At 35.3% G+C, this 13,487-nt stretch overlaps 1 protein-coding gene across 50 annotated transcripts in view; it reads left to right on the top strand.

The window, feature by feature from the left end:
* RIMS2 (regulating synaptic membrane exocytosis 2) overlaps positions 1-13,487 on the top strand; it is a 485,006-nt gene that overhangs the window by 341,138 nt on the left and 130,381 nt on the right. For 34 of the 50 annotated variants that reach the window (XM_040587603.1, XM_040587585.1, XM_040587587.1 and 31 more), the window contains 6 exons: positions 1,119-1,190; positions 2,688-2,867; positions 4,005-4,114; positions 4,964-4,996; positions 11,153-11,206; positions 12,850-12,894. In XM_040587603.1, coding sequence (XP_040443537.1) covers positions 1,119-1,190; positions 2,688-2,867; positions 4,005-4,114; positions 4,964-4,996; positions 11,153-11,206; positions 12,850-12,894 — 494 coding nt within the window. The remainder of the gene's footprint in view (positions 1-1,118; positions 1,191-2,687; positions 2,868-4,004; positions 4,115-4,963; positions 4,997-11,152; positions 11,207-12,849; positions 12,895-13,487) is intronic. The other 16 variants (XM_040587597.1, XM_040587607.1, XM_040587621.1 and 13 more) reach the window with 7 other exon arrangements.

The following is a 13,487-nucleotide window of genomic DNA, read 5'->3' on the forward strand; positions in this document are numbered from 1 at the left end:
ACTGTTAAAAGGACAAAAAAAAATTGTGAGGACAAAGAACAGACAGTAAAACTGTTGGTTGAATTGTTCTTTGTGTGTGATCTAAAACCACACAGTGATGCCTTGAAGTGGAAGACTCAGTAGGCTTATATAGCCCTCCATTTGCTGCAGTGGGTGCTGAGAGATTTACAGCACATAGCCTGTAACTTGAGAGTAACAACTCAGTTTCACCTCAGGGTTCCACTTAGTCTTCAAATCCTTCAGTCTACAAAACGGCAGTGGTGCCAGAGCTTCATCTAAAGGCAAAAGGTTGCTGCCAGAATCCACGTTCTCCTTCACTTCTGGGAAGTGCTGGTTGTTTTTCCACTTGAAGTAATCTAGCTGCAGATTGTGGCAAAATGAATATTTATATTAGCTATCAAATCTGAAATTTCTGAGGCCTTTTATCTGTTAGCATAGTGGTTAGTTTAGTGGCTCCATGATGCTCTGCAGAACACAAAACCTGCCGACTAAGCCATTAGTATTGATCCTCATAGTAAAAATGTCTCCGTGCCTTCTAATGCAGGCAATGGGTCAGATCCTTAACTTCCTAAAAAAGTACATTTTTATACTGCAGGTAAAGAGAATGAGGCCTTAGGAAGTGTTTATGAGAACCATGTGGTTGCTACTCGCCTGTTCCTCTGCATGTCCTACTGGCTATTGGAAGGAGCAAGTAACAGACAATGAAATGATACTTCTTACCGTGTTGCCCGGTCCCTTCTGCTGTGTGCTCCAGCAGTCCCCCACTCACTGGCAGGAGGAGGGCTGTTGTAGTTCTCTTTGTGAAAAACCCAAGGAAAGTCCCTGTGGGATCACTAATTTTCTTAAATATGCGGGTAAACAAGGTAGGGGTGGGTTGTCTGGACCTTGGTCATGTTCTCCTTTGTAATTTTGTTGATTTTAGGAATATTTTTTTTCTTGGAATTTATTCCCATAGCCTAAGAATTTATTCCCATGGTAATTTTTTAACCACCATGCAGATGGCTGACACCTTTCTCACCTTCCATAGCACTGAAACCTCTCTTAAACAGTTGCCTAAACTAAAAAACCTTCATATCAAAGCTAAGGTTGTGTTTCTTTGTCTATCCACAATCTAAAAGAAGCGAGACAGTGGATGTTTTTGCTGATGAAGCTTCCCATTCAGAAACAGAACTGATAGAAGAAGAAGTGAGGTAATTTTGTTGTGGTTTTGTGCCAGGCTCATTGTACTTTTCCTCCAGTCCTTAGTGCCTCAGCTTATAATTACCATTATGTGTCTCACTGTGGTGTGTTTGCTTGTTAGGAGCTTATAGATGTAGGTTCATGATAAATGGTATTATTCTGAACCTGTCTGTGGCAATTCCGTCATATGCTCTGGGAGTCCAATTATTCCCTCATGAAAGGCCTGAAGAGACATTAATTTTAATGAATCTTTTATCAGCCTATTCAGCAAAGTTAGCCACCCAAGAGACAACTATACTCTGTTTCAATGTGATTTTCAGAAATAAAATGCTGTTAATAACATAAGACTCTTCATAATGAGGCTGTGGTCTCTCTCTCTCTTTTTTGATACTAACTAAAATTTAGCTTTTTATTACACTTAATCATCATCCAGTTGCTCTTTGTATTAACCGACTTCATTGTAAAATGCATGGCTTCACTCAAGGAAAAGTCCTGAAGGGTACACGTTCCCTATTTGTAAGCTGTAGCTGTTCAGTTACTCAGGGAGAGCTGGGAGGAGTGTGAATTTAATAAGTAGCTCCATCAGGGTATGGATTTTACTTTTTAAATTACCTTGATTTTATGTATTTTAGGATATTGCTAGCAAATATTACTCCTTGCAAACAGGCCAATTACACTATGAAAAAAGGTAGGGCTTGATTGATTTCTGAAGTAATGTCATGATTAATTGCCTAAGATAGAAGGAGAGCAGGCTGCTTGATCAAGAAATGCTTTTATACTCAGTCTGATTTCTCCCTATTGCATTTCTAATGGTAACTTTCTTCCATTGCTGTTTTGGCACTGTTCTTTAGGCTGTGGGTTAGAAAACTGTTTTTTTTTTAATTACAAACCAAACTTTGTCTAGTTGGTGGAACCTCTGCAAGTACTAATGATGTAGATTTTCATCTGGCTACAGTCTGAGCACCTCATATGAATCCATCACTATAGCCTAGACTATATTTGACAGACCTCCTGAGACTAATAGTAGTTAACATAGTGCTACATAGTAATTACAACTACATACAGGAGTACTACCTCTTAAGATAATGCATTCTGTAAAAATCTAGTCATGTAAGTAGAAATGCTCAATTAAACTGCACAATTAAATGAGTCCTTAGCTTTAGTGAGACTTAATATTACGTCAGCTATTCTTTTCTCCCAAGGTTGATGTATTAATTAATGAAATAACAATATTTTTACCCAGAAATTGTCAGGAAACAGACTATTGCATGGATAGTCATTACTGAGACATTGGAAACATTTCAGCCCATTAATCAAGAGTATGGAGCAAGCCAAATCATACATGTATAAAAAACCCCTACGTTATCAAGAAGCGAACTCAGAAAATTCACCACCCCCCAAAATGTACATAACAAAATTACTTGCTCCAAACCATTATCATGCAGCATATTTTATAATTAATAGAAAAGCCAAAGGTCAACTGAGCTGCTTTTTGACTAACATTACAGGAATTGTGAAGCAGCAGATAGACAGCCATATCAAAGATCCAGATCAACAGAGCAACGTCCTATGCTAGAGCGGACCAACTCCCGCTCCCGATCCACAGAGCGTCCCGACTCAAACCTCATCAGGTCGATGCCTTCATTAATGACTGGAAGATCTGCCCCTCCTTCACCTGCCTTACCGAGGTGAAACAGACAAATCAATCAGACTAATCCCCTTCTGCCCCACCAGCTCACCGTTTTATTTTCCAAGTAGCTAATTGGTATCGCCTCATCCTTAGCTGATCACTAGTAGCACTAGATACTAACCCTTTCAGTGTCAACACACTATTTATATTCTACTCAGGATATAATGGTGTGGCTGCCATTGCAACTTGTTTGCTAACAGTATTTAACTACATTTGTTTGTGATTTCTCATTTATCAGGAATCCTGGATGGTTTCCCACATAAAGCACCTCATAACTATCATATGCTTCTTTTACAGAATGAGAATTTTTTTGTGTTCATCAGACATCACTTATGGAACAACCATCATAACAACATTAAATGAAACTTTTTTTTCCCCCCCAAAAAAAAAAGTTTCTTTAAATGGGCACTACTAACTTTGTTTATGACCATTTTAACCACCATTTCTTATGACTACATTGTACTGTGCCATAGTCTGTATTGTTCCTGTTTGAGTGCTATACTTTACTGATTGATATTTTGAGGATTTCTATACATTACTCGTAGCTTAAATAAACATAATACAATAAAAAGATGAGTTCATTTTCATCCAGCTGATTTTCAGTAAAGCCTCTCCTTATTTTAGAACTTAAGAATAGGTTCTTTTGTTTTCTGAAAGTCAGAGTTAGTAACCTCAAATCCCCAGTGAGAGTTAGAGTCAAATACCAGTGTCTTTTCTCAGTTTATTACTTTGTTTGGATAAATCCCTGTAATCTCATTGCCACCCAATGGTAATTTAACCAAATACAAGATGAGTAAAGATTGTTGAATTTGACTTGTGGAAACTTTTATGTGTATGTGGGTATTATATCCATATGCACATGAATATATACACAGAAAATATTTTTTGGCTTGACTGTGCAAACAGGCATCTTATGGATGTTCAGCCTTAGTTTGGCTTGCTTTTTTCTTTTTCATGGAGAGATTTTTCTCCTTTTAATCAGGTCTTTTTCTGAAAAGAGATTATAGTTTCAGTATGGGACTACAAGGGTCCCAAATGATCTAAAGCCTACTTAGTCATGTTATCAGTTCTTGGTGTATTCAAGGATGAATCTGTCATTTAATGGTTATCGTTTGTTTTGATATGTGTTTCATAGGTCACATCCTCGAACGGGATCTGTTCAGACAAGTCCATCAAGTACTCCAGTAGCAGGGCGAAGGGGCAGGCAGTTACCACAGCTCCCACCAAAGGGGACGTTGGAGAGAAGTAAGTGTATGGTTTTCTTCTTAATGACATCGCAAAATTGCTGATAAAGGTTGAGTATATTTTTTATTTTTCTTTTGGCATTACAGTTGCAATCTCTTGAGTTTTTGTGTATAGTATTAGGATTTGATAGCACTATTGTATTTTGCACTGTATTTTCTTCTATTATGTTTTAATATCAACAGTACTCTTGACTGAAATGAATCATCAGCAGTACAGTACTCATCAGCTGCAAAATATGCATGAACCAAGATGGGCTAACTATTAGCATGGTCCTGTTCCTTTTGAACTCAATAGGTGTTCTGTCACTGACTTCAACAGGCACAGGAAATGATCTTTTATATGTTGTTTAGTGATAAAAGTCTGGCTCTTTTGGGAGTTAGGAGCATAGCCGGTCACTTGTGGGTTCACATGGAGCATATTTACAGATCACCAATGTAAAAGCTCTGTATCTTGAAACAGGGAGAGCAAGAAGAGCGGTAATAATCTTTAAAATAGGAAAGGTCAGCAAGACATTTCATGATTCATGTTTTGCTGGTGCTGTGTGCTTATCTTTATTGTCTTATAAAAGCACTGGTCAATGGAGAAATTTTCCAAAATTTTTAGAAACACAGGTAGAAGTAAAACCACATTTTTTTTATGACAAATACATTTTCACCCTTCCACTTCAGATAAGTAGACATGCCATGCAAAATCAGTCAAAATGGACATATGCACTCCTTTTTTTTAATCCTTCTTAACATGTATGTTGTACCTTTTATAAAACTTCTGTTGTTTTTAACTCCTGTGCTTTGGTTCCCTTTTTTTTTTGTTTTGTTTGTTTGTTTGTTTTGTTTTTGTTACTTTCCCTAGACAATGGAGACAAGGAGATAGAATCTTATGAAGGTCTGTACAAAAAGGAGGGTTTGTTTTTCACCTGAAAGCCTTTTTGAGAGGCTACATAGGGAAAAATAAACCCAACTGCAATTGATGTTACTTGAATGCACAGATGTAGTCAGAATTATTGTCATAATTATTTCGTCTTTTTTGTATGCAGACCTGTGGCTCATAATTTGTTCAGGGTTCTACATGAAAAAAGGACAGTATAAATAATACTATCTAAATACAATCATCATTAGAAAAGTACCTAGACATGTACCCATTTATAAATAACCAAGGATTTATACTGCAGCAAATAAGAGTATTTCAATTAACCTACATATGTACATACCTTTCCAGGATTAGCACTTCAGGCACATATTTAAATTTAAGCATTTGAGGCTATTTGCCATCTTTAATGTTAGCCATTAATTTCATCAGAACAATTTTTTTATTGCAAATATGTTATAATGTTATACAGTTGCTGAATGACTAGATAATTTTCAAATAATATAGGAGCAAAAATGAATCAGGATAGTATTTCAAAAAGTTGTAATACTTTTGCTTAAAATTAAATCCCCTTATATTTCATACCATTAAAAGCATTTAAGTTGCTTAATAGCAAGCCACAAGATATCAATTGCAGTCCTTGGTAATACCACTGAGGGTCTATATATAGTATTAATGTATCTGTTTCATCAGACTTTTTAATTTAGTATTTACAGTGTTTATAGTTTATTTCCATTTTGGAAGTAAAACTTAATGAAAAGGAAACTCTCTTTTCTCAGATCATCACTAGTGTATTCATTTATTTGTCTTCTTATGTGTTGTGAAATGCTTATATGAAATACAGTCTAGGTATGCCAGGAAATAATCACATCTAATCACATGATGTTTGCTGTCATTGCTGTATATGCTTTTATGGTTTACACTCTTCCCTGCTCTTTGCTTAGTATATCTATCTAGACTGTAAGCTCTTTAGGGCAGCAATTGTGAAGCACCGCATATTTTTACTGTGTTTGATTAGGGAGGGTAGCAGTCTTATTTACATCATAGGGTTTATATACAGAGGAATATATTAAATACAAGAAAATAATTATTTTTTATAGGAGTGCTAGAATTGTTTGCTCTGGTAAGTACTGCTGGGACTTGAGGACCTTTATTTGTTTTTACTTGAAGACTGAGTTATATTTTCCTGTACCTCTGTAGTAGTCTTTTGGAAAATCTGGGTTGTGGAAAAGTGCCAAATCCACAGATACTGGAGTTTTAATATATCATCAATGACTCAACATACAGTAGCTAGACACATTTCATGTTGAATTTTGCATGTACAAAGGTGGTAAACACTGTAGTTAAAAGCATAATCCATTGATACAGCTTCCACACAATATTCTATATAATTTTCTGTCATGAATTAAGAGCTCATATTCTAACAACATAGTTCTACTTCAAGACTTTTTCTACCCTTCTTTAGGATTTTCCTAATCCTTTTCTTTAAAAGGAATAATAATTTTCTTTTAAAGGGATAACACTGTAGAGGAACAGCAGATTGCCTAACTTCTGTCAGCAACAGAACATATTTATGATTAATAGCATTTTATTATTGTGGGGAATTGAATTTCACAAAAAGTTATTTTAAGAAAATGAGGTACGAGTGATAAAAACTGAAATTCATTAGAATCGAAAACATTGACCATCGTAGAAGGGGTTTATGTTATTTTTTAACAAATAAAGCAGCAATAAACCTGAAAACTTTGTGTACATTTGAGTAGATTTCTATGTGTTATTATTATGCCCTGGTTATAATCAAACCAGTTGTCTGTTGTTGGGAAGGCTGTATGGCTATACTGGGAATTGTCATTGTCACAGAACACTCCTTTCTGTTCTTACAGAAGCAAATGCTTGCCTCAAATGAGAAAGGGGATGGTATATTGCATGGAAACATGCTTTGAAGGTTAACCTTTCTGTATGTTTAAATCGAGGATTTTATTTTTGACCAGATTTAATTAAAATCTTACTGAAGAAAAGAGTTAGTAAAATATACATTACAGACAAAAAGGAGTTGGAAGTCGTCTCTGTTTTGTAAAAGAGAAAAAGAAAAACTGTGTTTGTAACTCTTACAGCAGACTCATTTAGTCTATATATATTTGATTAATCTGGATTTGTTCCAGGGTTGAAACTGTGTATCATTTCTTTAAGTGTAGTAGAAATGCAGGGACTCAAGTAGAAATAAGGAACTAATTTGCAGTTTGGGAGATTTTTCCTTATAGTGCACCACTCAGTATAATGTGGAATATGGCATGCTTATGGTTATGTGATATTACAACTGGAAGGGAAGAAATACACAGGAAAAAATACCTCTGGGTAACTGCTATCCTGATTGGAATCAGGATTAAATGACATCGATTTAATGTAGATTTAGTTTAGTGAACTGTGTCATGTGGTTGAAGGTTTTTGCTCCGGGACATCTAGGTTTCCCCAGAATAATTTATTTCAAAATTCTGAAATAGACAGAGAAGTTTGTTTTTAAGAAATATAGCTGTGAATAGCTATGAAGAACCATTCCTAACAGTAGCATATTGCCCTATATATAATTTTCTCAGTGTCCCACATGCTTAGTAGGAGAACACACAAATACTGGTAGCTACATTACATTTAGAATTGTTAACGGGCATGACATTTTGGCTAATTCCTTGGCTTCCCACAGCTGTGTTGCTGCCAGTATCAGCTTTACTGTTCAGAAGAAAGACTGAATAGCTGTGAAATGCATGTTATTATCCTATCTAACCAGAATATACCATAAGCATCTAGACAGTTTGGGTTTTGCTTTAGACACTGTTAGTTTAGTGTATTTTCACATTAGATGGCTGAAAAACAGTTCTGAAAAGAAGTATGAGACCACTTAAGGTTTTATCAGATTTTCACTACTGAAGTGCCAGAGGATATCTTTTCTTAGATGAACTTTTGCTTGCATATTTTTTAATTATGCTAGAGAGATCTTTTTTCTAATGAACATGTATAGGAAACAATAGTACTAAACTGAACTTTCTTTTAGCAGCGAAAAGGTTATGTACTCTTAAATGTTCTGTATTATTAGCACTATCAACAATAAATGACTACTGAAATATTCATAACTGTTAAGGGTTAACAAGATTTTTTTCATTCATGTACATATATAATACATTTCTTTGTTCCTGCTTGCCTTGGTAGAAGGATGAACTCAATGACTAGTTGCTGCTAATTAAAATAGAACACCCTAAAGTGGTCTTGAAAGTATTCAGTATTAGCCTTTTCAATTTGTTGTTAATTACTAATCAGAGAGAATGTTTTCCTTATATAGATTTTCCCTTTTCCTTTTAAAAATAAACAGAACCCTTTCTTTCTTCATCCCTACAAAAAGAACCCCAATCATCCAACCAACCATAAAAACTAGAAAATTGTCAGGCCAAACAAACGTAATAAAAGCTTTAAGTATAAAAATGAAGTGCTCAGAAATTTAGCGAATAGTAAAGCTTAGTGAGGATTTGCCATTCTATTTATGCTCTGAGGTACAGACTTTAATTACATGCTCTCAGAATAATCTTGTGTCTTGGGAAAGTTCTTTCAGAGGCTGTTGAAAGTGACATTAGTGCTGATTAACTGTTCCCTCTTAATTCAGGTATGAATGATCTTATTCCAGAATAAAATTATCTTAAAATGGAATTAACAAGGGTAGATGATTAGGTTTAATCAGGGATAGGTATCAGCCGTAACTCCCATTTTGATATCTCTCAGATACAATTTCAAATATTCAAAGAAGCAAATACCAGTACTGTCAATTGTATTGTTGTATTGCAGTATAGAGTGCAAGTTACTGAGCCACTCTGATGGTTGGGAAAACACAGACACTATTGACAGAAAGACATGCTGTTTGTTTTAAGAGGGTTTGTCTTGTTCAGAAAGTAATTTCTCTGTTAAATGAGAAATCATTTTGCAAAATGAGAACGAATTTTAATGTGTGTTTTCCAGTGCCCTGTCATAGTTTGGTGGGAGGCAGAGAAAGACTATTACAATGCAACTGCAGAGAACCTGCGTTCACACTGGTCGTAGTTCTATCATACTCTATCAGCTGTGATTTCACAAGTTTTTAAAAATATATGACATACAGGCAGTCTGCTTTGTAAAAGGTGGTTGATCACATGTATATAATATAGGATAGGAACCTGGACTATCTTCAGCTTGGCTAGGAACCCGATGACTTAGTCAAACGCAGCAGTATAAAAAATGAAGGTACATATCTTTGCACCCATCCCCTTTTTGTGCGGATATCTCTGTGGTACTGACTGTCTGTGTTAGACACCTCTGTGCTTGCACCGGGTAACTTGCTTTACATGCACTTGGCAGGAAAGGAAAGAGAATAGCTTAGTTAACATCAGTAACGAGGCTGCCTTAGGATAATACATGAATCTGCACTGGGGTTTTGATTTCAACTAGGAATTTGCAAATATACCTTCGGGATTTACTTGTGACTGCTTGGTTTGCTCTCCTGAGAGATGGAGAAGTCCTCAGCCCCTGAAAGATACTAAAGTATTTTATTTGCATTGGTACCATTTCCATAGAAAAACTTTAACAAATGTTACCTGTAACCAGGGCTTAGAATGTTTACTTGAAAGGTTCTGATCTTTCAGCGGAAGTAATCAAAGTAATCATAATGTTCTCTTGGATTGGCAAAAGTAGGAATTAAACACTTCTTTATTTATGCCAGTTGAAGATCTTAGCATCTAGGTCTGAGACTACACAGGACATAAAGAAAAATGAGTAAAGAATCATACAGTTGTCTTTCTAACAGCCATTGTTGCAGGGTACCAACATGCCAAAACCATTTTAGTTCAAATCTAGTGGAATCAATCTCTTAAAGTCTTTGGCACACCCATTATTTTCTGTGACAGAAAGCTTACTGTATAGATGATGTCTCCACTGAATATTTTAAATGGAATATCAATGTCATGATTTCAATTGGAATTTAAATATCATGATTTTATCACAGAATTATAGAGCAGATATCTATGTAGAGGTGTTTCCCTTGCATTGTATTTGATTATACCATATATCTCTCTCCCTATTAACAATAACCTGTTAGAACAAGTAGTTTTTTAACTACTATTACATGCTAACTAAACCTGAACTCAAATAATTCAATGAGCTATTTAGTTGCACATAAACCTATACAAGTAATGAGAGACATGGAAAAAATTCTTGGAACAGAGAACACAAAAATTATTAAGTAATCCAGTTCTGAACCTTGAAAAGCTGCAGTATATTGCATCACATCAAAACAGTGTTTAATGAATAACTGACGTGTAAATTAAAGCAGGCATACGGTACACCTGTTATTCAGCTCAACAGTCTTCTATATTGTTACTGTTACTACCCTGGTATTAGATGAGCTTTGCAACAAAAGAAAGTTATGGAGCTTTAGTAATGACATAAAAGAAATAAATTTGTGTTGCTTATCATAAACCGTATTATCACCATAGTTTCCAGCTATTTCAGTGTTCCCTAATATTTAGATGTGTTCTAGGCAACTGTAGTTACTGACGGAAAAGTGTCTTTCTTTCTGAATTCTAATTACTTTCAAATCCAGGTAAAAGGAATATTATCGGACAAACTGAGGATTTTTTTTCTAAGCTGGAAAAACATTTGTATTGTCTCTGCTTATTATGGTACTGAGTAGGCTCACTTGCTTACAATTTATACATAATTTTAAATATGCTTTTTTGCAAATAGAGGCTTGGACTTTTACTTCTAGAGAAACTAAAGTAAAACCAAGCAGAAGATGCTTTTTATCCAATTATCTACCCAATTATATCTCCTTTCTCTGCTTTGGTACTTACTGTCTGCTTTCCAGTGCTTCAATAATTTAATAAGAAATTGGCAACAGGGGATATTAAGGGCTACATGTCATCATCATTACTTGCAGAAGGATCTCATTGGAGTAAACCAGAGATATTAATAAAAAATAACTCAAGGATTTATTTAATTTTTGATTCACTCAAAGATATAATTTATGCCACAGACTGAGGTATTTATGTTATTGTAAATCTTTTGTTTGACGTTTATCTTTTATTTGAACAGCTTGTAACAAAGCATGCATGTTTTTGTCTTGCTTTTTTCCTCCGTCATACCTTGCTTATACAAATGCAGCAGAAGATGAAGAAAACAAGCGTCCTGGCATTCAGGAATCAGAGGTCGAGGCAGGTCTGTCTGACCACAAGTATCTATCTCCTTTAGAAACATTTTCCCCTAAGCACGTAGGGCAGCTTTACCAGCCAGCTTGTAAATATATTAAAGTAAAAATCCAGGCAATAATTTTATCATTTTATGTAAGAATAACACAAACAAATTCAATATAGCAGAGTTGATTTATCAGTTTGTGAATGCTTAAAATAGTTCAACCTACAAAAAATCACTTAACTTTTTACTTTTTTTTATTCCTCTTTATGAAAGCACTCTGTACTTATCACCAAATTACAGACTTAGCAGATCTGGGTGAACACCCCTTAAATGTGGTACCCTCTACTTTGAATTTATACTTTTTACAAGCAATGAAGGACGCGTAACTGTATCATGACACTTTTTTTCCCCTAGCTTGTGTAGTCGGACTGATGATGCTGCACAAATATAGTAGGAATCTGCATTACGTGGAAATACTTTGACTATTTTGTATACTGTCCCTCATTCTACTTGGAAGATGGTTCAGTTGGTAGAAAAAGGAAGTTAGTGTGGTGAGAAATGATAGATGATGATCAGATTAAACAGATGTAAATATTTTTTTCAACTCAGATACTATGTGATTAAAATACACTACTTTCTAATTTCAGAAAACATGCACTGTGCAGGTTCAAAGACATGCAGGGCTCTAAACATTTTTTCAACCATCATTTTTCTGCTCTTAAGGTTTTTTCTCAAAGGAGGAATCATAAAAGCATAAATGGGCATTTACGTGCACTGTTAATAGGTTACAGTCTGTTATCTCTGTTAATGATTCTCTGTGCCAACACATCAACTGCAGCGGATGTGGAAGAGCAGCACAGATAAGCTTTTCTGGTTATAAATATTTGGGGCTAGACCAATGCTAAACTTAGCTGCCTAAAAGAAGACAGTACGGTACATACCTCAAGGCCCATGGAATGAAGCCCAGAGAAGGATAATGCACTGAGGGTATTACTGCAGTTATGTGAAGAGAATTAAGTGCTCCGGAAGGGTGGCCCAAAAAAAAAAAAAAAAAAAAAAAAAGACAAGCTGAGCAAGAAACACATTTAGTGCTAGCTGGTAGGAAAAAATACTAGCTAAACATAAGTATGCCTAATGCCATCCCCGCTTAAAAGTGTAAGTGCCTGAATCACAGTTTATTTGGAATCCTGTGCCCTGGACCCTACTCCCGTTGTTATTTAAGGGGAAGAAAATATGGATCCCTATTTTATTCCTATAAAAAAAGTCAGGAATAATTATTGTGATAGGGCTCATTACTTGTTCAGAGATCTGGATAAACAGAATAATTTCAAGATCTGGGAGGTGGAAAGTAGGATTATTATTTCTTTTTAATTGTAGTTTTCACTTAAGCTTCCAAGGTATCCTTCAAGATCTTTGCCTTACCATTTTACATTATAGTTCAGTTTACATTTCGCCTGCTTTTGCAATGGTTCTGTCTGTAAGTGTGTGTTGGTCACTGCTGTGTGTACTGTGTACTGTTCGCTCTGTGTGTTTTGTGATAACTCAAGCATAGTGCATGGAATTGTGCTGCCCTAGTTTGCAAAATATTTGTGTGCTATAGTGACATTGTTCATCATAGTTTCTGTTCCAATTGTTAATTATCATTGTCTGTTTTTAATGTTATAAAGATTGTGAGGAAAAACATCAAAACCCACCTCTTAATGGGCGAAAAGGCAAGTTGATTATGATATTGCTAGTGGTTTGTGGGTGCTTGAAAAATGTTCTTATTTTTGCTGCATGTGTGTGTGTTGCTGAGTTCTACTAGCTCAAAATTAGTAAGTTCATGTATGTTCAATTTTAATGTGTTGTTTTGTTTCTTGAATGTAAAATGATTATTTTCAGTGTGGCTTTAAAATCTTTCTTGGGATCAAAAACTCAAGATTTTTGGCTTTTGATTTTTTTTTTTTTACACAGCTAACTGTATTACTGAAGATGTAGTTTACACCACCCAGATGTACGATCATGTTGCATATTTAGAACTAGTGGGATAGTTTCTGTATTTTTACTCATTTAGGAATTTCCAGTCTGCCTTGGCCTAAGAGATGAAGCACAGCTTGCAAACATCTACAAAATTGTCTGCATGGTCTTCCACTTTTTACCAGGTCTATATATTTTAAAAGTTTGGCACACTTTGGCTAGTCACAGGAGGGCAGGACCATTTTAGTTAGCACATACTGGCAGAGAAAGGCTTATGTTATTAGAAATCATCTCTATTGTCTAGTCCTTACTATGTTCAGTATTCTCTTCTATTTGAAGTGTTGTAGAA

The sequence above is a fragment of the Falco naumanni genome, chromosome 3 (assembly GCF_017639655.2).
Source record: "Falco naumanni isolate bFalNau1 chromosome 3, bFalNau1.pat, whole genome shotgun sequence".
In the NCBI taxonomy this organism is placed as follows: domain Eukaryota; kingdom Metazoa; phylum Chordata; class Aves; order Falconiformes; family Falconidae; genus Falco; species Falco naumanni.